Below are 26,477 nucleotides of genomic sequence, written 5' to 3'. Positions count from 1 at the left end.
CTCTGTGTAAATTATTTAATAAGTTCACATACCGAACATTTAAGTAGCAAACAACTCTTCAACAAAACGGGCAACAGGAACAAATTAGTGATAAGGCACTAATTTCCACTGATTTGCTTCTTGCCACGTGGAAGCATTCGGGCTGCTCCACAGTTAGCTGCTTGAAGACAGCAGAAACACCTTCCAACGTGCAAAGACACAGGAGCCCCCCTGCGGAGCACAGTTCTCTAGCCTGCTCGGCTCTTCATTTTCTGCCGTGCTCTCTTCCCAGGTCTCTTCTGCAAAGAGAGAATAAACGCCAGTCTTTAATTTCATGTCCTCAGAATTTAGTATAGCTCTGTAGCATCAGTGCCTCTGGAGAAGGAGTTTTTGGGAAATGTGGCAACATACAGTACTTGTTAAGTCCCCCACTTATTTCCCTTTTCAAACTCCAAACCAGTGCCCCCAGCCCTATCCATGATAAAATTACTTCCAGATGCTGGAGGCACTCATCACATACTCAGGTGTCCCTCCCAGACCAGGGAGGGCTTTCCAACCAACGGCAATCACTCGCACTCAACATTTTACTTACATTGAGAGCTTTCTTTCCTCCTTTTCCTGGGCCTTTGTTGTGAGCCACTTTTGTCCTGAAGCTGGATACATCATTAAAACTGTCCTTTGTGTTCCACTTCGAACCCTTTTTCTTTCCACCAAAACCAAACTTCTGATTCTTGTATCGTCTTTTGGCATTTGGTCTGAAAAACAACTCTGCTGCATCACCACTTATGCACCTTTCCTCAGGAAGCCCTCAAGAAGGAAACAAATATCTGCAGACAGACTCCCATCAATTCTCATAAAAGTTTCCCCTCTGATCAAAGAAGAAATCAGCACATTCCAGGCTGTACTCCAATAGGCCACAGTTCTCCTCTCTAGGGATACAAAGTCGCTCAGGACTTATTTTTCACAAATAGTAATTTACACAGCTTCCTTGTCATACAAAACTCCTACAAAACTTGAAAGAAAAAAAAAAAAAAAAAAAAAAAAAAAAAAAAAAAAGAGATTCTGCCTTTAAATATCTTTCTTTTCTAATCTCACCCTTTCTTCATTTGTTGATTTGCACCGCCTTTTTTATTCCCCTGAGACGAAGTCTGTTCTTCATCCAGAAAATCCAGCTTGTCAGAGAGACCTGCAAGAGCAAGGACAAAACTGTTGCTCAGTTACCACCACAAAAACCAAGTATTCAGCCCAAATAACAGCAACAAATCACCCTCACTGAAGACCAAGGATTTTCTCTGCCACAAGTGTATGGTTCTGTGTAGCAGCAGCCTTTCAAGCTTTATTGCTCAGCAGTAGAGATGACATCACATATCACAGTGCCTTACACTCCTGACACATCAATATTCCCATTGTACATTTGGTCTCTTAGACAATTTAACTTTACCTTTCTGATACTTCTTGACTGCATTTAACATCTTTTTTTTCTCCTTTTGCCTTCTCTGTAGAATCTCTGTTTGTACCTGAGAAGAGAGGCAAAATGTTAGCGTTGTTTTTTTCTGGTGCTCCATACCTTCTTTAGGCCCTGGTATCCCAACCGCTGTCTCTTTAAGGCAGACCAGAGAGACAAAAGACCAGAGAGATTCCACTTTATCCTGCCTCCAGCAATCACATTTTCTAAGCTTAGTTAGGCTCTAGATTCTTGTCACAGACAGGTCCCTTTTTGTAGCTCCTCCTCACCTTCTTGCCATATTTTCTCATGGCACGGAGCTGTTTCGCTTTCTCAGACTTCTCCATTGCTTCCTGCTTGCTCTTAAGCTTCTGCCGAATCTTTTTAGGGGAAAAGAAAAAAAAATTAATGAGTAATACAAAGGAAAGTGTGAGAACTTCAAGACGTCTGTGCAGCTCTGAAATCAGTAATTATGTAAACGATATCACCAAATGCAAAAAGAATATCTGTCTCAATCAGATCATTTCTCTATCATCATGGCTACAGTTTAACTCAACACCCACAATTGAAAACCACTGAGAGCTAGAATACACCAAATATAAATTAAGGAAAAAAAAAAAAGGATCACATAAATGCCTCCATTCACTGCAAGTTTTATGGCAAATAATAAACACCACCAACTTCCCAACCACCGTTACATATAAGAAGAAATCTCAATTTTCAATATTAATTATACGTGGGATGCAATGTAAACCACTCTTCTACTTTACACTTCCAGCCTGTTGTAGAAGTCTCCACCCTGCACAGAAATACCTGTACAGGAACAAATTCCCAACTGCAAAGGATTCAAACACAAATGCTGTTGCAGGCCTTTGTCAAAGAGATGATGGCAACTATGAAGGACCACACAGTTCATAGCTAACACAGGCTAAAACCAACACACAGCACAGGAATGAAAGCTACTGCTCATGGCACATACCTTCTGCATCTGCTGGTCTGACTTGGCCATCTCTGCAAAGTAATCATCTGGCCTTCTAGTAGGAACATGGAGCTTACGCAGCCTCGGTAGGGCCTCCAGCACCGCCGCCTGTGCCTGCCGGTAACTGGGAAGACAGCACAAGAGCAGCTCTGTGACAGGGCACCAGGCAGCTCACAGCACTGACAGGCTCTTCACGTAAGGCAGAAGATACCAGGATCTAACAAAACGCAACCTAGTACTATATCATCATTCATACTCTAGAACATTCCTAAAGCAATTTGTGCCAGCACAGTATTAATGCTGGTATCCTTCTGCTAAGGTTTTATACATCACGTAAAACACACAGCAACAAGAACTACGCGTCCACACACATAAAGCCATCTGCTGTCAGTCATAAGGTCGCAATTCAGAGACTTCCTAAAGACACTTCTCAGCAATGGATGGAAGTTTGCTGCAAGGGGAGAAATTACTTCCTGTCACAAAACAGCTTAAATATATTAGCACTTATCTGTAGCTATTTTGCAAAACATTTGGACAAATGTAATATAAGATGGGCCAAGAGCAATGCCAGTGATAGATCACAGCACTCATGTGAAACCAGACACCAGGCATGCAGCAGTATGTAGAGAACCTATGAAGAATCTCTTTTTACACTTACAAACTCATTTCTCTCTGGAAATCATTCTCAGGATCAACAGCATCTTTGTTAGAATCACTGTGTGAGACAGATTCCACAGTATTTGCAATCGGATCCAATGTCACATCCAGCCTTTCCACCCAAGCTAGTTGCTGCTTGAAATCGGACAGGCACTGCTTCAAACCGTCCTATGAAAGGGAAGCACAGCTCTGAGCAATGAGACACACAAACAGCACTTCAAGTTTGGCAAAAGTGAATATCCAGCTCACAAAATAGGCTATTCCTCTGAAGCTGTTCGGTTATTCCCCAAATTATCACAGCAATTCAGGCTGGAAAGCATAAACATCAATGTTCTGCTTGAAGAAGGCCCCTGGTCAGTACACAGGGTCAATCAGGCTCCCTAGAGCAGGTTGCACAGGAAAGTGTTCAGGCAGGTTGTGAATATCTCCAGAGAAGCAGACTCCATAGTTTCTATGGGCAGCCTGTTCCAGTGCTCTGGCACCTACAACATAAAGAATAAGCCTTGCCCTGTCATTAGGCATCACTAAAAAGAGCCTGGCCTTGACGTGTCTGCCATCTCTTATTTTTCTAACAAGCTCTACATTCTTATTTCTATAAACTATCTCTAACTATCCCCCTTTACCCCCCTTATTCTCCATCACTGTGAAGCCTTTTTGCCTTTTTACTGTCACTTATGGGGCCCTTCTCACCTTTCAGTCTCATCTTGATTCACTTTTAGATACTTATAAGCATTAATGAGATCTTCTCTCAGTCTATCCAAACTGAACAGTCCCAGGCCCTTCCTCCTAAAAAAGATGCTCCAGGCCCATCATCATCTCTGTGACCCTCTGCTGGGCTCTCTCCAGCGGTTTCCTCTCTGTCTCAAACTGATGAGCCCAGAACTGGACACAGTATTGCCGTTACGGCCTCAACGAGGCAGAGGAGAGAGGTGGGCTCTTTTTACCGTACTCCAGAACACCACTGACCTTCTGAGCCAATGGGGCACAGCGCTGGCTCACAGCCAACCTGTTATCCACCAGGACGCTCCGCAGAGCTCCCTTCCAGCAGCTCAGCCCCCAACCTGCGTCAATACACGTGGTTATTCCCCGCAAGGTTCAAACCTCGGCTTTGCTGAGCTCCCGTGCACAGAAGCCCGAACATCTCCGCGCAGCTCCTCGCCCGCCTCCACGCGCAGCAGTTCCCCCCGCGGCCTGACCCAACCTTCTAGGCCGCAACGCCCCTCCATCCCCGCTCCCGAACACCCCAGCGGTTCTGCCCCCACCACCCCCCGGCCCGGCGCCAGCCCCTCACCACATCGTTAGACCGCTTCGGCCGCCCCTCCAGCACCACGTTGAGCCCCGGCTTCAGCTCGCCCTTCGCGAAGGCCTCTTGGAGCTGCGGAGAGAACGCGCTCAGACCGGGCCGCCGCGCCCCAAGGCGGCTTCGGGCCGCGGTCCCGCTGCCGGCCGTAGCAACGGGCTCACCTCCGAGTCGGAGAGCGAGGAGTCCTCGGAATCCGAGAACGAGTCGGACTCGGAGCCGCGCCGCTCCATGCCGCCGCTTCTGCCGCCGCCACTTCCGGGCACGCGCACGCGCGCCGCCGTCACTTCCGGCGGCCGCGGAGCCACGGTTGCCACGGCGACGGCGGACGCGTCATGGCGTCGGTGGCGGCGCGGCCCGCGGCCGTGTTCGGCTGCCGACCCGGCGTGTCCGGCGGCGTCTGCTTCCTGCAGGAGCGGCTGGTGCTGCACGCGGCGGGTGCGGCCCTCGCGCAGTTCCACACCGAGCAGAGATGGCACAAGTTCATCCCAGGTGCCGGCACCCCGCCTGGCCCCGTCGCCGCCGCCCGCCCACGACCCGATCCGATCCCTATCCCTTCTCCTCCCCGCAGGCCGCGAGAAGAGCCGGGGCGTGCGGGCGCTGGCCGTCAGCCGCAGCCGGCGGTACCTGGCCGTTTCCGAGACGGCGGAGGAGGAGCCGGCCCTGACGGTGTACGAGCTGACGGAGGGGCCGCCACGGCTGCGGAGGACGCTGACTGCCGCCGAGCTGCCGGCGCGAGAGGCGCTGGCCTTGGCCTTCTCCCCCGACGGCCGGCATCTGGCCGCGGCCACCGGCCCTCCCGAGCCGCGCCTCGTCCTGTGGCTGTGGGAGAAGCAGCGGCTGCTGGCCGCGGTGCGCCTCGAGGCCGCCGGAGGCGGTGTCTGCCAGGTAACGGCCGCCGGGAGCCGCCGGCAGCGGGAATCACAGAAATCACAGAATGGCCAGGGTTGGAAGGAACCTCAAGGATCACGAATCTCCAACCCCCCCACCACAGGCAGGGCCACCAACCTCCCCATTTAATACCAGACCAGGCTGCCCAGGGTCCCATCCAATCTGGCCTTGAGCCTCCAGGAATGGGGCATCCACAGCCTCTCTGGGCAGCTGTTCCAGCACCTCACCACTCTCTCTGTAAAGAATTTCCCCCTGACATCCAACCTAAATCTCCCCTCCCTCAACTTAAAACCATTTCCCATTTTTGAAGGGCGCTTGTGAACACGAGGGGGACAGGCTGGATGGTAGCTGCCATTTTTTTCTGGGGTACGTCTACAAGCAGACAGCCTGCTGTGTGTGTGAGCTCAGTTTGTGGCGAGAGGAGAGTGACCGTGAAGACAAGTGCAGCCCATAGTCCCATTAAGTGTGGAAAATCATGTCTAGCTACTCCTGCTGTCCTTGTATAGGGGATCGAGGTGATTAGTCCACTGGATCCATCAGCACACACCCATTTACACAAATTAAAACACTTTATGGGTAAGGTTTGCCTTTCCCGAAATACAGAAATTCTTCCTGACTTCTAAGAATGGATGGTGCCTTTCTACCTGGAAAACCTGGTAATGAGCAGTGAAGATGTGTTTTTGCCTTGCTTGATCCTGAAGGGCAGAGACAACTCCCATATTATACTGTGATTCAGGTGGCTTCTTAGATTAATAGAATTAATGTATCCATAACATCATGTCTCACATTGATATACACAGTTCCAAAAGGGGGAGAAGTGCAAAGTGTATTTCTTAGTTTCTTCTACGTTTCTGTGAAACTTTTTTCCTTGTTTGTTTTCCTGTATCTCGTACCTCTCTAGAACAATATGATACTTGCATATGATAATTCCTGAGAGTAAACATAGCTGTGTAAAATAATTTCTCTCTCTTGTTCCACAGGTGAGCTTTAGTCCTCAAGACAATGCACAGATTTGTGTTACTGGAAATGGCTTTTTTAAACTCTTTAAATACAGTGAAGGAGCTTTGAAGCAGACAAATTTACAAAAGGGAGAGCCACAAAACTACCTGTGCCATGCTTGGCTGTCTGAGGAGGAAATTATATGTGGCACTGCCACAGGCAAACTTTTCCTCTTTGAAACTGGAGAGCTGCTCTGGCAGAGAGATGTAGAATACAGAAAACCACCCAAGGAACTGGAAGAAGGTGCACGAGCAAAACATTATGAGAGGTAAATCTTTGCAGAATACTTGTGCATGAAGACTTGTTGCAGGCCATTCACTTCTTTCTTGTCCAGTTCATGAATAGGTTATAACATTTTTGATGCTGCTAATAAACATTTTTGTTTTGTCTCTTTTATTCTGAAGACTTTATACATTTCTTGCTTGCAGTTGTTCTGATGTCGCTGGTGAACCAACCTCTGAAGACAGTGGTTCATTACAGGATTCTCTGCCTCAAATATCTGCAGTTGTAGCTTATTCCAAAGGCTTTGCATGTTCATCTAGCCCAGGAGTGGTTCTTCTGTTTGAGAAGACCAACGAGAAGAAAGTCTACAAGGAGAGTCAAGAAATCTGGGTAGGGGAAAAAAAGCTTTTGCAAGCAATTGCAAAGCAGAGGCCTGTTTTTGTGGGCAGTAGGGCTGCTTCTGATTCAATTATTAATAATAATTCTTAGCACAACATTGAAGTCCATTATAAGCATGAGCTAAGTGTTGTAAAAAGGAAGGGATTTGCCAGAGCTCACACTGAAACTCAGTGACAGATGAACTTTTGCAAGGTAGCTCGCCATGTACCTTTATGTGAAATATGGTTGCTAAGGTTGCTAAGCTTCTGGAAACCTTTAAGAAACCTCTATTTATGGAGGCATTGGAGCTAAGAAGTAGGCTGCATCAGTTATGAAAAACTAGACTGATTGTTTGCTTTTTTCCAAGGCAATGCATCTTTCCCTTCAAATATTTATTATGGCTTTGGCAAGACATATGCACTCTTAAAATAATCTAGTAAGATTTCTAATTGTTCCATAGGAGCTGTGTGTACTGACTTACTGTGGTATCAGGATAAGGGCATTTTACTCTGATCTGGTCAAGCCTTTACATTCTGGGCCTGGAAGGTCATATCTTCCCTACATGTCAGATCCTAGAAGTTAGAAAAGGGAATAAAAATCCTTTTTGCTTGTGGATATTTAGTAAATCTTCATCAACTTCCAAACCTTTTACACTAGAAATTGAAAGCTCTTTTAAAGGTGTTCTACTGTCAGCCAGCTTACTGCTTCCACAGTCGATTATTCCTCAAGTCTACAAGATAAGAGACTTTCTGCCAGGCACCTATAGGTGTATATATGGTTTGCACCTGCCTGCCTCCAACTCATGTATTTGAGAGGTGTGTCTTGGAATCCACTGGCTGACTGGACACAGGAGCTCAGGTCTACAGGAGGAGGAGTTCATGAGTCTTTAGTGATGAAGCTGATGGTCTGTTGACCATCAATCTTTTGCAAATAGGATGCCACTAATTCAGGTATTATCAGCCTGAATGATGCAGTACAAATAATGGTTATTCTGAGATCACAGTTTCCAGGCAGTTTTTATTCTATCACTTTCTACTTTTTTTGCTTAATGTCTTTTTGATACCGATTTGTTTTTTAACTCAAGTGCTTAAGATTACTGCTGAAATATCCTCTGATGCTCAGATGTTAAAGGCACATTTTGGTTATCTTGAATGCTATTCCTGCCTGGCAGTACTTTTATGCTATTTGCTATCCAAGTATTCTTATTGATACTGCATATATACTCATTAAGATGGTATTTCAGCAAAAGTGTGTGTGTGTGTGAGTGCAAGAATGCCTACTGCTAGGACATGGAGACCTGAAATACCCCATTGGATGCATTGCTTGTGCAGCTTCCTCAGGACCTGTTCACCACTGTGCCAAAGCTGTTGGGCAGACAGGACATTACATGCATATGCTTCAGCCCCTCTGAGGAAGCCATAGTTGTTAGCACAACTAAAAATCAGCTTTACATGTTTACTATGCCCTCCACAGATTATTTGAAGGTGAGTGCAATCTTTACACATTCCACAACCAACTTATCCAGTAGGGGATGTATTGTAGAGGCACAGACCCTTCAGTGTCACCTTCTGTGATGTGTTCTCCTGAAATCTATCAGCTAGGCTCTGAACCCTTAAAACACACCTCTGAAGTGCACTGTGTGCTTCTCTGAGTGCTGTATTTCTGTATTTTAGTAGCCTCTTCTGGAAACACCTCTCTATATCCCTCTCTATGTGCACACTAGATGCTATTCAGTAGAGGGATAAAGAATACTGCTAAGACTATTTAGGGATGCATGTCACTATCAGACCATGTAAGTAAGGTTTTAACTGAGGGATTTTTAGTGTAATTGTAGTAGTTTATGCTATACTGTAAGATGCAGAAACTTCAGCATCATAGTAAAGCTGAAACAGCCTTGGGAAGCTAATCTGACTCCAAAATAATGGTTCCTGAAGTTCTAGTTAGAAGTGAAACCTTTTTGTGAAGGACAAACATCATAAAAAGCATTCCTTGTTTTGATGGAATTAAATAATACAAGGGCAGGAGTTGAACGTGTAATGAAATTGACTTTACGAAGTTAAATACTAACCTGCATAAAGTAATATTAAGAAGATCTCTATAGGGAAGGGTTTTGCAGTTACGGAATCTCCTTCTGCATGCATTCTATAATTGCATCAGTGCTTCACATCCAGCATGGAATAGTTAAACATCCTGATTAATTTGCTTATTATTCAGCACATAATTGTTTTTAAATATCTGTCAGACCACAAGATCTTAACTGAGTCCTTTCAGGTCCAATTTTATTTGTTTATCTAACTTGTGTCTATTTGGACACCTCCAATTATGATCTGCTCTCGCTGGTATATGAGATCTGTGGTGCTTACATATTCCCTGCAGCACTTTTCCTGATAATTAATCATAATATTAAAATGATTCTAATGCTGTTATGTTTCAAGGATGTTCAGGCAGGAGCAGTGACAGGAGGAAGTGGCTTCCTCAGACCTATTAGATTACTTACACAAAGAGTTGTGATAGATTTCTTACCTGATTTACTGCCCACAGGGAAACATTTGTTGTTTTTTTTTTTAATGTTATCATTTTTCTCAGGAAGAATCAAGTCATTTTGAATATCTACATTTCCCATTACATTCTGCTTCAATCACGGGTCTGGACGTCTGTATTCGAAGACCCATTGTTGCCACTTGTTCCCTGGACAAATCTGTTCGTGTCTGGAATTACAAGACAAAGTAAAGAGTTGTTTTTGTTTGTTATTACCTCCTGCTTTTTCATATATTGTGTTTAGCAGTCAGCAGCATCAATTTCATGTCAATAACAGAGTTGTTTTGATAAAAGTCTTACGTGGTGTGGGATAGGAATGGTCTTATTGACATGCTTTGGGCACTATGGATATGAGGTGCCTTTGAAATGTAGTGCCAGTAGTCCAAGACGTTTTCTATTATTCAAGGTTTGTGGTAAAGCTGTAATGTGTTTTGGAAAAAGAATCTCCAGGAACATTCATAGGGAGTTTGCACCGTTCCATTCTGCACAATGGTTTTCTCTTTCAGCGCTTTGGAGCTGTACAAGGAGTTCTGGGAGGAGGCATACACAGTAGCACTTCACCCCACTGGCCTTTTCTGTTTGGTTGGGTTTCCTGACAAACTACGATTTATAAGTGTGCTATATGAGGACATGCATGTTTTCAAGGATTTTCCTGTGAGAGAGTGTAGAGAGGTAAGGAATGATTCAAGTGTGGGACCGGGGAGCGCAGTGGGGAAAAACATGACATAAGATAGCATCCTGTCTGATAGATCCTATAGGATTTAGGATATAAAAGCAAAGAGAACGTTTCCACCTATCAGAAAATGAGCCTGGACTGATGTGTAACTGTGGGCCTGGGAACCATTGAAGGGGTTTGGTCAGAAATACCAGAGGACTGAATTTTATAGGGGAAAGCACCAACTATGAGAGTGGTAATATGCTGATTATGTCATGCAGCTTTCTTCTTATACAGTGTTCAGATATCAGATAATGTCATTGGAATTCATTGCACGACTTTTTATATCCGCTGCATCTACACTAATGCGTGGATATTTTCTCTTTGTAGTGCTCATTCAGTAATGGAGGCCATCTTTTTGCTGCAGTTAATGGAAATGTGATTCAAATTTATTCCTGTACCACCTTTGAGAATACTAATAATTTAAAAGGACACAGCGGGAAGGTTAGTAAACAAATCCTAAACACTACAACTCATTAAATATGAGTTCTTGAGATGCATTTAGAAAAGGTAAAGTACAATCTTTGATCAGGAATGGACCCCAGAATTAGTGCTACAAATACAAAAAGTCAGCTTTCCTATTTAGTATATGTGTGCACCACATAAATCTGAAGAGTCTGTCCTTACACTGAAGAATGATTTGCACATAGCAGAACTAGGAAAAATATCCCAATAATGAAGTATAAAAATGAGATGAGCTGCTTGTTATGAACTGCTCTGAATATTATAGAAATAAGCTTTTTTGTCAGTGTGATCATAAGGTAATTTGAAATGTTGTGGTGTTTTTTTTTAATGCTGAAATGGAATTAGCTGAAAAACATCAAAGTTATTTTAAGAAAAACCTAGAAATGTGATTCCAAAGCAGTTGTGGGTTTACCACTAAAGGAACTTGCATGCTGTCTCCCTTGCATGTTTTGCTTTTGCCAGATATGTGCAGTTAAATGGAGTGCAGATGATTCAAAATGCTTCTCCTGTGACACACACGGTGCTGTGTATGAGTGGAACTTATCAACAGGTAAAAGGGAGATGGAGTGCGTGCTCACATCCTGCATCTACAGCAGCATTGCCCTGCATTCTGATTCCAAAGTCATCTTTGCTGTTGGATCAGACCAAACTCTCAAAGAAATTTCCGAGTCTTCGGTGAGCTAACTTGTGCTGTGGGATTTTGCTAAGTTCTTTAGGGAGGGTGCTAATGCTTTGGTTTCCTTATCATCCATGGAACCCATTCTTGATTGCTACAGTATTTGCTGGTTGTTTTCTAGTGTTCTTATGTCCTTCACCATGAAACTTGAGATTTTGTTGTAGTTTTTATCTTTCTAATTTTACCTTGATTTACCTCAAAATCTTCTAGTCCAGCAAACTAACTTTGCAATATTGTATCAAATCTTTTGCTGAAACATTAGTTCCAGTATTGGATATACCTCCGTAGACCACAGGGGTTTTTGTTTTGTTTTGGTTGTTTGTTTTTCTGTTAGGAACAATGCTAAATTGAATGCAATAAGCATTTCATTATTCAGAAGAGATTGACTTGTGGAACTTGGCTTTAAATTTTAAGACTGCACACGTATAAAGTTCAGTACTATCATTAATGATTTTACATTATATTACTACACATTTTTTTGTCCTGTAGACATGTAGATTCTCCTAACTGCTTTCTTTGCTGCAGGCAGCAATACGACAGCTGCTCATGCAGTAAGTAATTAAATAGCTTTGGGAAACTTAACGCAATGTGGTGGTAACATTTCTTTGTGGTTTGGTTTTTTAGGTCCAGCATGAAGTGCCTGCCATTGATGCTGTTTACACTGCAGTAGCTGTTTCTCATTCTGGTGACATGGTATTTGTCGGTACATCTCTGGGGACAGTACGAGCTATGAAGTACCCATTACCTTTGTGCCAGGATTTCAATGAGTATCAAGCCCACGCAGGTGCTGTTACAAAGGTAGCACAGAATACTTCTTTGCCATGCCAATTGTACTCATCTCATTTAGCACCAATTCTCCTTCCCCTTTCACAGCATAATATGTTCTAAGGTTGAGCGTGCTTCTGGAAAGTGAAGATTAGAGAATTCACAGAAGTCTTGTCTTAAGAAATAGGCATTACTAGACAAGCAGGTTTTGGTTAGAAAAAAACAAGGCATATTCCTGATGGAGAACTTTGTTATATCTTTTTCTGGAAAGAGGAAGATAAAACTATGCGGGCTTGGAAATCTGTTGTGAGAATGGATGGAGGAATGAGATACATGCATTAAATGATTTGCTGCCAGGGTAAACAAGAGATTGCAATGCACAGTCTGATAACTGTAGTGTTTCTAGAAGGCTATTGAAGAACGTATGAAAGATGGGGACAGGGTGAGTGGAAGTTCCAACCATGAAATATTTCAGTACACTTTTGGGAACCCGTGTGTTCTGCTTTCTTAAAACTGCTGATGATTTTGGTGTTTTAAATATCACTGTCAAATACAGCACCTTGACTTGGAGCTGCACAGTCCAACAGTAGGCTACATACTAGGCAATTACTAGAACCATACTTTCACTTCACTCACAAGCTGTGTCAGCTCCCAGGTACTCTGTGCCAAGCTATGCAGTCAGAAGAGGTCTGGAACAGATGACTGCAGTTATTACTAGATATTTCTCAGTGAGTTTTTTATGCAAATTCAAGAGAAAGATTTAACCATCTGTTGCTCAAACAACTGCTCAGAGAAAAGAGGCTTAGGACCTTTGGAATTTTGATATGAATTGCCTGTCTGTGCTATGACTATCTAGAAGGTCGTCTGTTCCAGGTTTTTTAAATCTTCCTACAACTTAGGGAACAGAAGTGGATCCAGTGTCTTCACAAGTTCCTCTGGATCTTCATTGCCTTCCAATGTTTTCTGGACCTGGCTGGAGCAGGAGTAAAGGATGTTGGGCTATGTTAATACTTCCACTGCAGACTGTGGTAGAAACAACAGGGAATAAGCGGGTGGGAAGCAAAATGTGATGTAAGATCAAACAATGTCGCTGTTCTTCCTCGTCTCTATTATCATTCCACTGTCTCTTCTTTCTAAGATGTCTGTATCAAATGATGACCTCTTTTTGCTGACCGCCTCAGAGGATGGCTCTGTATTCTTCTGGAAAGTATACAGTAAGAAGGGAATGACACTGAAAAGGGAAAAGGAATTTGAATATGCTGAGGAGGTGTTGATCATGAAATCCGATATAGAGGAGAAGGTAGGAGGAGCAACCTATGCATATGAACCATAAGATTCCTAGTTTGCAGTTTGTGAATTACATTTGCAAGATGTTTGTGACTAAGTGTGCCTGTATGGCCCTTTGTCAAGAGAACTTGCATGGCTTTCTTTGCAAGAGGAGGTTACAGCAAGTAGCTGAGCGTTAACATGCAAACAGCACTGTATGAACAGCAAATGTAGAAGAGTTTTGACATTTCTCTAATACCTTCTCCAGTCACTTGTAGACAGTTTTAATGTGGTGGAGAATCAGCTGCATTTTTATATACCGTCTTGTAAAATAACAAAGGAAATTGCTTCTGAAACTTAATAGTCTGTCTTGGTGAAAATTCTCTAAGGCTGTCTTTCAGAAATAGTTAAAGCATCCTTAACAAACTGCTGCTAATGGCAAATAATCTCTCTGTTAAAAGTATCTTCTCATCCATGTCCTAATAGAATCGGGCAATGCTAGACCTGCAAATTCGTGTGTCAGAGCTACAGACAGAAAACGATTACAAGTTACGTCTCAAGGACATGAGTTGTCGTGAAAAAATAAAGGAATTAGAAGAGACTTTCACTCAGGAGCTAGAATCCCTTAAAAACAAACACCAGGTATGATTCACACTGCAGTTCCAAATACTAAGTCTTTCCCTTTTGAGTTAAATTCAAGCTTGCATTATGTATGTATGAATGCCACGAGGCATCTGAAGAATGCAACATTCCGTTCCAACAAAGGTGTTCCTGATATTTGTAAAGCATGAACCTATTATTTGAGTCAACTATCTTGCAAGTACTGAGGGGAAGCAAGAGGCTACCTGGGAGAGAACAGTTTCAGCAATAACTTTTGCCTGCATCCAAGGATCAGTAAGATCTATCATCTGTGGGTAGAAGTGGGACTGTGCCTTAAAAGCTCTATCGCATGCAACTTGCACCTCCTATGGTTGTTCATTTTACTGCCTTATTCTTTATGCTTTGGCTGCCTAGCACTTTTAAAAACACTCAGTGAAGTGTCTTGTATGCTTTTTGAAAACAGAATTAAACTATATCCTCTGGATTTCTCCTGTTCATATACTTGGTTTGTTTCATATATTGGTTTCTCTGTGGTCACGAGGGAGAGCTTCGCTAAAAGACAAAAGCCACAATAATTTCTCCCAGTGTCTTTCTTATATGTGCCTGCTAATTCTGTTCTGCCTATCCAGTGCATACACCACATGGTTGATCTGTAATTTTCAGGACCCTATGTAGAGTTAGAATGGAGATGATGCAATAGCAATTTCACTGTCAGTCAAATGGCTTGAGGTGAGAGATCACATACCACATATGCCATGATTCAATTCTATTATTTTCAGTAACACATTTTACAATAAATATTATCCAATCCTCGTGATTTGCTAGCATTTATTTTGTTGAGTTGTACATAGTCCCTTCAGAAAGTATTTCAGTTTGTCTCCACATAAAGTAAGATTCCAGACAGAAAGCTTGCTGAGGTACTTATCACTTTAGTTATTCTATGGCCTTGTTATAAAAGTGTTCCTTTTATAACTCTCTTGTCTGTTGGTTCTGCCAGTGTTCTGATGAGTTTCTGATCTTGATTTTTTTGAGAAATTTAATTACTGATTTTGAAGTTTTCCTCGAGTTGTTCCTCAGGCTCTCAGGCTTTTCTCATTGTTCTTCTGCATTTAAATAGCCAGAGTTTAAACTTCTCTACTTTTCCTCATTTTTATATAGCTTAACCTTTAAGAAGGTCACCTGTTCACATCTTATGTATTCATTCCTTTAACTGAATTTTACCTGTGCCAATTTTCTGCATTTCTTTAGGTCTTTTCTGAATTGTTATTATCTTAGCTACACTGAAACTTCTTTAGGCTGGTTGATTATAGGCTTGCAAGCAAATGCTTTTGAAGGTGAATAAAAGTTCCACTCAGGCAAGTTGTACTTCCTCTGTGAGGATCAGTATGTATTAACCTGTGGTGGCTCCCTCCGAATTTTCTGGGAATTTTCTCACTCATCCTTTCCGGTTGTGTCTTTTTAGAAGATGAAGTAGTTTGCAGTGGTAGTAGAACATGCAAGCAAACGGCATTCAAACCTTGCTTTTGCCTAGTTTTGTCATTCCATGCAAATGTCAGTGCTCTAGGGCTTCAAAGTTGCTCCAAGTGAGCAGCTTGGATTTTGGTATCTGCACAACAATTTGCAGAACAATGTATTTTCCTCAAGCAGGCACACGCAGAAAAGTGGAGGCTTTTGTGACTCACAAACTTTTCTTGTTAGCTTAGGATTATACAATGCCCTGTATTATATCAACTCCATTGCAACTTTTCTTCAGCTTTCCTTAGTATTCTAATTTTTCATGGTGAATCTCTGGGACAACCCAGCTTAATACTACATGGCATGCTTTTCTAGTGAGAGATTTCAAACATCATTCTGTTGTGTGTGTGTTCTCCACCCTTGGCAAAAATACAAAGGATTTAGATTGTTTTGCTTTTTTTTAAGCTTTTGAGATTTTTTTTTGTTTATGTTTTTGGTTTTTTTCCTCCCAGATTTTACAGGCAGAGAAAGACGATCAGGAAATGCAACACCAGCTTCAAGTATCTGAGCTGATGAATAAACATGCCAAGGAGATGCGAGACCTAGGTTAGACTGCAACAAGTGTAACTAGAATCTTCAGGAAATGCATTAGATTATGTTGTGAATGCATTTATCACCATCTGCAAGAACACAAAGAATTTGGACCTGCAAGTAACGTGATGAGCAGGGATTATCAGAGTGCAGGGTAAAAGGAAAAAAGGCACGTGTGTCATATAGGCAGAGTAGAACAAAAGTTTGTCTAAACTGCACTCGTGACCAGAAGAATGCGCACGTGGGCATTTTATCTTGGATGTTCTATTTCTGAGATCAGTAATTTCCTCACTGTACAAGACTTGTGATTGTTTTACTGCTCAACAACCAGGCTAATTAGTGTACAGTGTGTACAACATGGAAATACCTGGATCCCAGATTCTTAATCAAGCCAAAACAGAAATATAGCACATTAATACCAAATATGAAGTCCACTCCGTAGCAGTTGTGCTTATACGTTTCTGTCATGGCTGGCATTCTGAAGGGAATGCCTAGATTGACTGCTATTCATTTTTTGTAATGGTAGACTAGGGGATTCTGGTGCAGGCTTGGACTTACTCAAGCTGAAACATTTTTTTCTGTTGCATTCTGCAGGGATACAACAGAATATTCAGAGGCCCAACTGAGAGAGGAGAATGGCAACATTAGAGCAGGCTTTATTAGTGATGAACAGTAAAAGGAAGAGCAGGAAACCCAAGGGATGATTTTCTGATGTAGAATTTTATATGGCCATAGAGCCTAAAACCCCTGTATATCTGACAAGGAAAGCAATGAGTTGTTTGTAGTGTAATTTATTGCAACCAGCTGCCAAAAAGACAGTAGAAAATAAGACATTGATAATAGTAGAAGGATAGGATATGCCTCTCTTTTCTATGAGTTTTATCAGTTCCATATGTTTCCTGTTTCCAGAATCTGACAGTAACCAGAAACTGTTGATGGAAAATGAGAAATACCAGGAGCTGCAAGTAAACTCCCAAAGGATGCAAGAGGAATATGAGAAACAACTGCATAATTTGCAGGAAAGCAAAAACAGGGCTCTAGAAGAGCTAACAGATTATTATGAGGAGAAACTTAATGAGAAATCTCTTCTGTTGGAGGAGGTACGAAACCTGATTGGCAGTTTGAATTGTTGAGTATTTTTCTTTCCAGCCGTGACAAAATATTTCCTAGAGGAGGGAAAGCTGGCACTCTCCACACAATTCCTAACCTGCCTTTAATCTTTTTTGGGGGAGGTGGGGGGGTAGATATGTAGATATCAACAGAACAGTAATGAGGAAAGCCCTAACTGAATTACCAGCTTTTTTGGACTTCATACATTCAGTAATCTGCTGAGAAGAATGTCCTTGGATATTCTCAGCTTTGCCTCTGTTTCCTACATCCAGGAATTTCTTTTTATTAATGTGGGTTAGAAGTTACTGCTGTTGGATAAAGATTAAATCACCTTGTTCTAGTGAAGAGATAACATTTCTAAACTGGTGGATTCTCCTGCTTACTGAAATCACCAATGTCACCAAGTCCCCGAGGCTCCTGCTTTCATAGTTTGAGCAGGAAAAAAGGAATGCCTTGAGTACTTAAGTGAAACTCCAGCACCTGGAGGTCAAAGATTCAGCCAAATAGGGCAGTCAGATGACTGATGCTGATATAATAATGCCAATAAATCCCTGAAGTGTTACTACTTGCATCCCTGTGTTGCAACACCAACTTGGAAAGAGTGTCTGGAAAGAAAGTGAGAAGAAAGTAATACAGAGAGTGATGCAAAGCTGAGTGTTTATTGTCCTTAATGCAGCAGGAACAGCAATTTAGAAAGGTCTTCTCAAGAGTTACTTAGGTTTGCATTTGCTGTTGTGAGAACAAGTTTGCAAGTTTGGCTAGGTTTTCAGACATGTACATTTTTTATTTATTTTGTAGGCAACGTTAAGCATCTAAGCCTTAAGAAGATTTTTTGGTGTTTATCTTAACAGTTTTTAAAGTCACTTTAATCACCTTAGAACTTGTTAGCTTAAATGCTATTGCTGCAATTGAAGCTGAAGAGTCCACTAAGTACAAGCCCTCCCAGGAGAAATACATTACAGATAAAGAATTCTCCTCTTCCTTACTGGCCATCTATTGTTGCCTTCTCTAACGTTTGCTTTTCCTAACTGCAGGCAGAGGAGGATATGAGGCAGCAGCTTCAAGCACACGAAGAAATTAAGAAACAGATTGAAGAAGATGAAGACCGAGAAATCCAGGATATCAAAATTAAATACGAGAGAAGGCTTGTAGAAGAAAAGGAATCAAATCTGCAACTGAAAGGAGAAATAGGAGTCATGAATAAAAGGGTATCTCTTATCTGTGATAGGATCGTGTCTGCACATGGAGACCTGGTGCCAGGGACTGAATGTGTTTAATGATGTGTGAAGACCAATTAACATATTTTGTAAATATTTAGATTTCCATATGAGAACAGTTGCTCCTTTTTATATCCGTCTGAATATTTCAGAATATTTGATCAGAAGAAGCTGTGCGCTGACTGAATGCTGATATCCTTCGAGATGGATGATAGAGCAGGTGTGCTGTTGTCAGTACACTTCCTTCGACTGTCTGTAGTTTGAAATCATAAACAATAACATTGTTCATCCTATGATGGGAAACAAATGAACTTTTAAATTTTTCCAAGATCTGATATGTTACTACATTAGAAAAACACTTGTATTGCTTCTTTTAATGCTGTACACATTATGTTTTGTACATATCAACATTTTTTACTGTTCTTACTCTAGGGTTTTGAAGTAGGCATAGAAACTTTAGCTCTTTGACTAGCTGGAAATTACATTCTCCTAAAGATACAGAGGTTCTCTGACTGCATAACATCTTTTATCTTGGTACTGCGAGTCAGTTCTTATGCCTTTTAGACACTGGGAATACCTTTGTGGGTGTTCACATTTCTCCAGCACCATTTCCCACTTCTGACCTCTTGGCTTTGCAGGGATTTCAAGAATATGAATCAGGCACCCTATCAGCCTACTTTTGTCATCGTTAGATATGTATGACCAATGATCAGGGAGGCTGAAAGTAATTTTCCATGACTTGAGTGTTATTTGAAGCTGTCACTCAGGCATAATATCCTCACACTTTCTGCTTCTGAATACCAGTTCCTCACTGTCAGACAACTCATTTTATCATTGCTTTCAAGATTCAGACTATTATGGGTCAATATTACAGAGATTTCTCAACCATTTCAGTGATCAATTTCAATCAAGCTAATTAGTTTGCAACTACTTTTTCCTAATCAACATGAAATTGGAGCTGCTTTGTTCTTTTTTGTGTGAATCTTTATCTGCTCTTCTCACCTCCTTCTTGCTTTCAAAGAACATCTGCCAAGATTGATTTCTCTGCACATGGTTTGTAACTCTTCATCTCTTAGTGAAACGTGCCTCTATGATTTCTCAAAGCCCATCTTCATTTTCACTGTTTTCCCAACAATATGTCCATCTGTCCTTCAGTTGTTTACTTTTTCTAGATGGTTCAGAACATTAAATGTCTTTCATAAAATGGTATTAAAATCCTTTTATCTGTTAATCTGATACCCTTTGTCCTGCAGTGTCTACAAGGTATCTTAGAGAGCATGATGGTTAAGAGATGAACAACTTGCAAGTTCTTCCTTGTTTGCCTCTCTAGTTGAACAGCCTACAGAAGGAGCTCAAAGAACGAAACAGTGACATTGAGGACATGAAACTGGAACAGCAAAATCTGGAAGGTGTAATTAAATCGTTGGAGAAGGACATCTCGATGCTGAACACAAATATCGAAAAGAGAACTAACACTATTCAGGAAAAGGTGAGAAATTGGACAATTGGCTGAGGTCATTGTCTCCCTCCCTTAATTTACTACAACTTATTTTAGTAGTATGGTGCTGTGTTAACATAACGTGCAGGAAACTCATTTTTAACTTCAAGAACTTGCAAAGTCTTTAGTTTGGGACCTTAATGTTTTAAGCTTTCCTTCAGAAACGCAATGTAGGGTGTTGAATTTCTCATCCCCCATTCCTGAGTTTGTAGGATTATCCGTAATCTCTGCATTATTTCCCCCCTTGCTTCCCACTCAGTACGAGTGAGATTTGTGACTAAAGTCTGGACTTCCTCTAGATATGTGACCGCTGTTTTTGCCCATGCTGTATTCACACCTCACCTTAAGGATCTTTGAGAGCACTGGGTCTGATTCAAGTTCCTGTATGTATTTCTCCCAGGAGAAGCATATATATGACCTAAAGAAGAAAAACCAGGAATTGGAAAAGTTCAAGTTTGTACAGGATCACAGAATAGAGCAGTTTAGAAAGCAAATAGAATCACGTGAAAACGATATCAAAGTAATGAAGGAGCAGATCCACGAGGTGAGTAACACCATAATTAGGCCTCTGCTACTAAACCCTTCAGATGAATATGAGCATCACCAGGCCAGTCTCATGGAAGTCCCTCTGTTTGTTCCCTGACTTCTTTCTAAGACACACAACATTGATTCAGTAGCTTTGCAGCTAATAAAAATACTTTGACACAATAGGTATTTAATTTTACATTGTGTGCTGCCAGTGACCAATCCTGGTAAGTTCCTGTTTCAGTGTTTTATTTAAAATTGAGTAATATAATGTTTGCTTAAAAATAAATGTCATTTTTATATAGTTGCCCTGCACATACCTTGTAGAGTTTGCAAGACGCTGCCTTTGCTGATCTGGAGGAAGAGGGAGAGAATTCCTCTCAAAAAGGTGCAGACTTATGCAAAGAAAACCAAATTCAGGAATTAGATCAATCAACTAATCCATGGAAACTTCCCATGTGTTCATAATTAGCTTGCAGCAAGTTCACTTAGGCAACTTATTCATGATATAACCTTAGTGTGACTTATCCACTGCTAATCACTGACCTGTTTGGTTTCATACACCTATTTATTCAGAATGAAAGCCTTTTGAATAAACATAAGCTAATGAATATCTTATGTGCATGTCACACTAGCACGAGGAAAGCTCTATCCTCTCTTCTGGTCATATTCTCACATCAGTAAGTGCTGTAGCACCCTTAGGTGCTTTTTTTGGCCAATTTTTCTACAGTATTTCATGCATTTGTTTCTTTTCAATATCATATGGTTCTTGTTGTTGCACTTACCGTTTCCGGTATTGATAATTTTCATCTAACTCGTTTTTATTCAGATAGAACAGTACAGCCGTAGCCCAACTCAAGGAAATCAATAGTCATCACAACACTTAAATCTGTAATTTGACAGGGAGCTGTATATCCATTTTTTTCCTCTTTTCTCTGTATTCTGGCAGAGGGCAGTGTTGTTCCAAAATTGATTTGTTTTGTGTTGTACGCAATTCAACCTGAAGGGGGATCTCCTCCCTCAAGTCTGTATTTCCAGCCCCTGATTTTTCCCATTACGTGTTGTTTTTTTCACAATGTCTCCACTTAATCTTGATGTCCTCCCTCTGCTTCCTTTCAGATGGAGAGGGAACTGGAACAACTCCACAGGGAGAACGCACAGTTGAAACTAAATATCACACAATTGCAACAAAAATTAAAAGCAACCAATAAGGAGTTGCACAAAGAGAGGCAGAAGGTATGGGGTGCAGCCACTGACCAGTGGTCCCAGTGATCCATAGTCCTGGATAATGAAGTTTGTGGGGGTGTAACACTGCAGAAGCATTAATGTGACCAAAGAGGTCCTGTGGGTGCTGTGTACAAAGCCGAGGAAACAGGAGAGTCTATAAATTGGGGGACAAGGCAGAAAACTTCTAAATCTGCAACCAAACTAGCAAGTTGATATTAAAAAAAATTCAGTTATTTATACCCAGGTTCAATCAACACATTCTCCCAGATTTAACAGCACAGTGAGGCAGCTGTTTTTAATGAAGTATTTTTAAACAACTAAGTTAAGTATATATTAGCTTTCACCTTTTCTGCTAGATTTTCTAGAAGATTGAACGTGTCAGAGCCTACTGTGATGTATCTATATTACTATTACAGAAGCAAAATATGGAAGCTCTCATCAAACGATTTAAAATGGATCTTCATAATTGTGTGGGCTTCATTCAGGATTATAAAAAACTGAAGGCTGGGATCCGTGAGCTCTACACCAAGTATGTGCAGCAATTGGAAATGGTGAGTTAGAGACTTTGCCTTCTCTTTGCAGATGAGTATCTATGATAGTGTATTTACTGAGGCAAAACTTTGTGCTCTCTCAGGTAGAGATGGAAGAGGTAGACACAGATTTGCAGCAGGAGTACATGAGACAAAGAGAATATCTTGAGAGGAATTTAGCAGCTCTAAAAAAGAGAGTGGTGAAGGATCAGAAAATCCACCAAGCTGCTTACACGCACATCATGCAGGTAACAAGCCTTTCCTTTTGTTATAGGGAAGAAGTTGCACAAAAGAGACCTCAATCACCATACTGCCATTAATTCTTAGAACTTTAAAACAGTTTTGGTTTGCTTCCTCGCCAGGAGCTACTAGGGCTTTCAAGTGCTTCTATTCAAGGACAATCTTCACTGAGCTACTAATGCACTACAATTTTCTGGACGGAAAGAGCAAGATCTCCAGTGCCAGAAATTGCTGCTGTTTTGCAGATATTTTTGTTTGTCTGCCATTTCCCACTATTAAAGGAGATAGGCTATAATACTGTAATGTTATAGAAAGTACAGTGATAATAGCAGGGTGGTACAATCCTAGGCTGCAGCAAACGCGAAGAAGCCCAAATGCAGCCATGGGCACAGAAACAAAAGAAGAAAAACTGCTTACCTTTGAAATGCCTCCAGTAGGCAGGGATCTCCACAGAGCTACCTTCACCCTTAAATGAGATCTGGTAAGGAGTGGATCCTGGCTTCACCCCTTCTGGTTAATTGCATGCACCTGAGCTCCCCTGGGTTGGCCCTGCCTTCCCACCAGGTGCTCAATCACTGTTTCAGGCTGTGACTTAGCATTTTTGCTGCATAGGACATCTCTGCTACCTGATTTTTTAAAAGTAATTAATGGACTTATTTTATTTCAAACAGTACTTCTAATTGCTGCTATTGTCAATTTGCACCTTAGAACCAAGCTGCACTTACTATGTGGCACTGTTTAGGAAGTAATTTTGGAGAAAGAAAAAATACTGACTTTATTTCATCATACAAGTCCATTCCTACTGGTCTGAATTCAGAAGGGCTTTCAGCTGTTCTCATCCAGATGTTCCAAGGAAGCTCAGAAACACACAGTTATTATGCCGATTCATATCAGGATCTCTTGCTCAGAATCCTTGTTCCTCACGAAGCAAGATAAACTTATGAGGGCTGAGGCCAAAGATCCAGTTTGTTTTCATCTGGAAATGGGAGGATATGGAGCCCCACAACGAACGTCCTGGGAGGACAGCACTTTCACAGTCTCTTCTTACCATAATCTCCTTCTGCTCAGTCAGCATTTCCTTTTCCCCTCACTTTTCTTCATTGTTACTCTATTACACTTCCTCAGGATCGCTAGACCTTAGTCCTCACCAAAGTCATCTGCATATTGTTATTTATCCATAGTGCCTCTTCAGGTCCGTGCAGCAGCAGTCTTCTTCATTGGCCTTATTATTAATTTTTTTTTCACTCCTGTGAATTTGATGTTTCCTTTTGGCACAAAACAGGGTGGCTTCAGAAAAGAACCTGAAGAATTTTCCTGCAGGAATAGGGTGACAGATGGTGCTTATAATGATAATACTCAATGTTTTGGACCAGTAAGCCTAACATGAAATGATGATTAAAACTAAATTAATAAAACATCTGGAAGATGAAGATATCAAAGGTTCTAATCAGCTTGGTTTCTTTAAAGAAAAAGCAGTTCTCTGAAGTCTAGTAGATTAATGAGACTTTACAGCCAGGAGGAATTATCATGGTCTTCCAGTCCACACAGGAGACTTTTAAAACTAGTTTAGACAAACTTTTGTCAGAGCTTGCTTTGAACAAGTAAATGACATGCTGATGGCCTTCTAGCTCTGTATTTCTAGTATTCCTCAGTCGTGCTTACATTTTCAGAGCTGTGCATTCCTCTTTGAGTGACTGTTCATAGGCATATTCCATTCATAACTGCTGCAACAGATGATTAGAACTGCCAAGATAATTTTAATTGTTCTTACCAATTGACAGTTGCCTGTTCTTGCACTGCTAATTTTCCCTCCAACCTCCCGTATTTGTAATGACTTCTTTGATCACATGGATACACAAGAACAGACATACTGGAAAATCTTGAAGTAACACTGCTTGAACTGAAGTACTTGTAGGATCATCTTTTCCATCATGTGTCATCCCTGTCTCTGACAGTCAGCACTGCAGGGACTCACTGGGCTGTAGGTTTTGATGCAGTGCCATCTTCCAGTTAGAATGCAAAGATTGAATTAAAAGCTAAATCTGTCTGGATAGCCTGCCTCTTCAGAAGGATATTACCAGTGTTAACCAACAGCCTCTTTAGCACCCAACAAGCCAAACAAGACATTTCGAAGTAGCTGGAATTACCTCACACAGAATACTGTGTATTTTGCTAAGAAGTCAACAGTAACAACTGATAGCAGCATCAAATTCTGGGCTAAGTATATAGATGATGTCAGTCAGAACTAATGAAAAGGTCTTTGAAGATCCGCAAGGAGATAATGATAATTTAAGTGAATAGATACGTGGTGTAAAAGTGAAAAGCAAAATAATGCAGACTGAAGGGAGAAATGGAATTGTACATCTTAATTCTGAATTAATTAGATCAATCCTAGAGCATTCTCGAGCCTCTCTGTGGAACTGCAATGAAGATGATGTCTCAGAATGCAGCTGCAATCAGAAAAGCAAAACAAATATTAGCTTCTTGAGCTTACGTGATTAAATTGTGTCATTTTTATTTTATTTCAGATCTACTATAGCCTTATCTGAAATATGTGACGTACTGATTGCTCTAGCTCCACAAGCATACAGTATCTTCTGCTTGTTACACTGACTTTACGCTGTCCAGTTTCCTTCCCAAGGACGTGTTGCTGAACCAGATAGTACCTGTGCTTTTCCTCATAGAGTATATTGGTTTTGCAGGAAAATGTGAGTCTGATTAGGGAAATTAATGACTTGAGACAAGAACTGACAGTGGCTCATACCCAGGTACATGACCTCCAGTCAGCACTAAGATTAACCAAGAAGAAACAAGCAATTCAAGACACGGGTGAGTAATGCTTCATTTGTGTCTGCATGCTGTCAGAGCTTATTCCACAAGCCCTCTTTGACCTTAATGAACAATTCTGTTATTATCTCTGTATTGTTCCAGTTTGTCTGCCTGACAGTACCTATAGCATTGTTGTGGTGAACACTGCAAAATATTACTGTTCAGCTGTACTCCTTCAGTCCTGAAAGGTGTCTTTCTTTGCTTATTGCCAACAATTGTGAGCTAGACCTTTACTCTGTCCTCTCTGTTTTATCTTCTAGCTCCCTCCAGTGAAATGTTGTCAAGCCCAGCTGTACTAAGGTTGAATGCACAGAAGGAAAATGAGAAAATCATAGAAATGCAGCTGCTTGAAATCCAGCACCTACGAGACCAAATTCAAGAAAAGGGGCAAGGCCTTGAAACTCAGCCTCTGTTACATAGAATGTTTCCTAAGCTGAATCTGGAAAGAAGCCACAAGGCACATCAATACTGACCTGGTTCAAGGACACCTTATGTTGTTATATTCTCCTGGCAAGCTCAGAAATCCAACAGCATAGATTAGACTTGCATTATCACTAGAAGTATTCCTGTAGCACTCACTGCTCAGGACACAAGACACCAACCTTTCTTCCCTCCTTCTTTCCTGCCCTTTCCATGAGTACTTACCTCTCACTTAAGAATGCATGTTCTGAAGTCTTTCTGCTGCCAGGGAGCCAGGTGAAAAAAATAAATACATTTGTGTTAGAGCAAGATTGATCTTTGTGCCTTCATGCTTGGGCAGTTACACACCCCTCTCTTTAAAAAATAATGTGTCCTAGTTGAGAATTGCTGGTCAACTCTGTAAGCTCTGTCTGCTAGAATTCTAATTTGGTGTCATTGTGCTGCAAAAACAATGTCATCCTTCATTTTTCCAGAACTGGCTTGCCTATATCCATACAAAGGGCTGCCTGTACTTAAGACAGACGTCACTGCTATTCCAAGGACGTATCCAGTCACTGACTGAAAATCAGTTACCTTGTGAAAGCAGTCTTTGGCTAGGGATTGAGCATTCCTAGCTGGAGCCATGCTCAAGCCCCTGTCTCATTTTGAGGGATGTGTTGGTCCACTACAATCATTTCAGCAAGACTCCAAAATGTGCAATAAAGTCCAAATCTTACGTCATAATTTATATATTAATTAAATAAATTCATCTTTGCTTTTTTTTCCAACATCTGCAACCACTTCAGTTCAAATTTGCAATGAAATTCTCCTAAAATATCACTTTTCAAAATATTTACATAAAGGAAAAAAAGAAGGACTCCTTTCTCTGAAAATCAGGGAAAAAAGAAAGTTTTCCTTTTGGGGTCTCAGTGTATGATACATATCTGCCACACTGAGGAACACTGCACGTGTATCACAAGTT

General features: G+C 41.4%; 2 protein-coding genes across 3 annotated transcripts; one reads left to right on the top strand and one right to left on the bottom strand.

Moving 5' to 3' along the window:
* Positions 1 to 4,630, bottom strand: EBNA1BP2 (EBNA1 binding protein 2). Its single transcript, XM_048947226.1, has 9 exons — positions 4,524 to 4,630; positions 4,351 to 4,434; positions 3,061 to 3,227; positions 2,403 to 2,526; positions 1,714 to 1,803; positions 1,421 to 1,496; positions 1,075 to 1,165; positions 572 to 734; positions 1 to 278 (listed from the first exon to the last, which is right to left on the bottom strand). Exons 1-9 carry the CDS (start codon positions 4,590 to 4,592, stop codon positions 228 to 230), a joined length of 915 nt encoding a protein of 304 aa, XP_048803183.1. The 5' UTR covers positions 4,593 to 4,630; the 3' UTR covers positions 1 to 227.
* Positions 4,631 to 4,674: 44 nt separating this feature from the next.
* Positions 4,675 to 25,748, top strand: CFAP57 (cilia and flagella associated protein 57). 2 transcript variants are annotated; one of them, XM_048947218.1, is made up of 22 exons: positions 4,675 to 4,851; positions 4,931 to 5,247; positions 6,231 to 6,517; positions 6,678 to 6,861; positions 8,181 to 8,333; positions 9,436 to 9,575; positions 9,894 to 10,059; positions 10,433 to 10,546; positions 11,030 to 11,242; positions 11,868 to 12,041; positions 13,147 to 13,308; positions 13,761 to 13,916; positions 15,842 to 15,935; positions 16,830 to 17,020; positions 18,065 to 18,238; positions 19,578 to 19,736; positions 20,146 to 20,289; positions 21,390 to 21,506; positions 21,914 to 22,048; positions 22,132 to 22,275; positions 24,970 to 25,096; positions 25,357 to 25,748. In XM_048947218.1, exons 1-22 carry the CDS (start codon positions 4,695 to 4,697, stop codon positions 25,566 to 25,568), a joined length of 3,720 nt encoding a protein of 1,239 aa, XP_048803175.1. In that variant the 5' UTR covers positions 4,675 to 4,694; the 3' UTR covers positions 25,569 to 25,748. The 2 variants fall into 2 exon arrangements, with proteins under 2 accessions (XP_048803175.1, XP_048803176.1); XM_048947219.1 differs by having other exon boundaries at positions 6,654 to 6,861.
* Positions 25,749 to 26,477: the final 729 nt, after the last annotated feature.

The sequence above is a fragment of the Lagopus muta genome, chromosome 5, assembly GCF_023343835.1.
Source record: "Lagopus muta isolate bLagMut1 chromosome 5, bLagMut1 primary, whole genome shotgun sequence".
Classification (NCBI taxonomy): domain Eukaryota; kingdom Metazoa; phylum Chordata; class Aves; order Galliformes; family Phasianidae; genus Lagopus; species Lagopus muta.
This window is presented reverse-complemented; position numbering and strand designations above follow the sequence as displayed.

Excerpts from the sequence above, each read along its gene's own strand:
- EBNA1BP2 (XM_048947226.1), bottom strand. The coding sequence starts at position 4,592 with ATGGAGCGGCGCGGCTCCGAGTCCGACTCGTTCTCGGATTCCGAGGAC. Across the intron at positions 1,804-2,402 it reads CAGACCAGCAGATGCAGAAG|ATTCGGCAGAAGCTTAAGAG; the intron begins GTATGTGCCATG and ends TCCCCTAAAAAG. Across the intron at positions 279-571 it reads GAGGAAAGAAAGCTCTCAAT|AAGAGACCTGGGAAGAGAGC; the intron begins GTAAGTAAAATG and ends CTCTCTTTGCAG.
- CFAP57 (XM_048947219.1), top strand. The coding sequence starts at position 4,695 with ATGGCGTCGGTGGCGGCGCGGCCCGCGGCCGTGTTCGGCTGCCGACCC. Across the intron at positions 9,576-9,893 it reads GTCTGGAATTACAAGACAAA|CGCTTTGGAGCTGTACAAGG; the intron begins GTAAAGAGTTGT and ends TTTCTCTTTCAG. Across the intron at positions 22,276-24,969 it reads CTTACACGCACATCATGCAG|GAAAATGTGAGTCTGATTAG; the intron begins GTAACAAGCCTT and ends TTGGTTTTGCAG.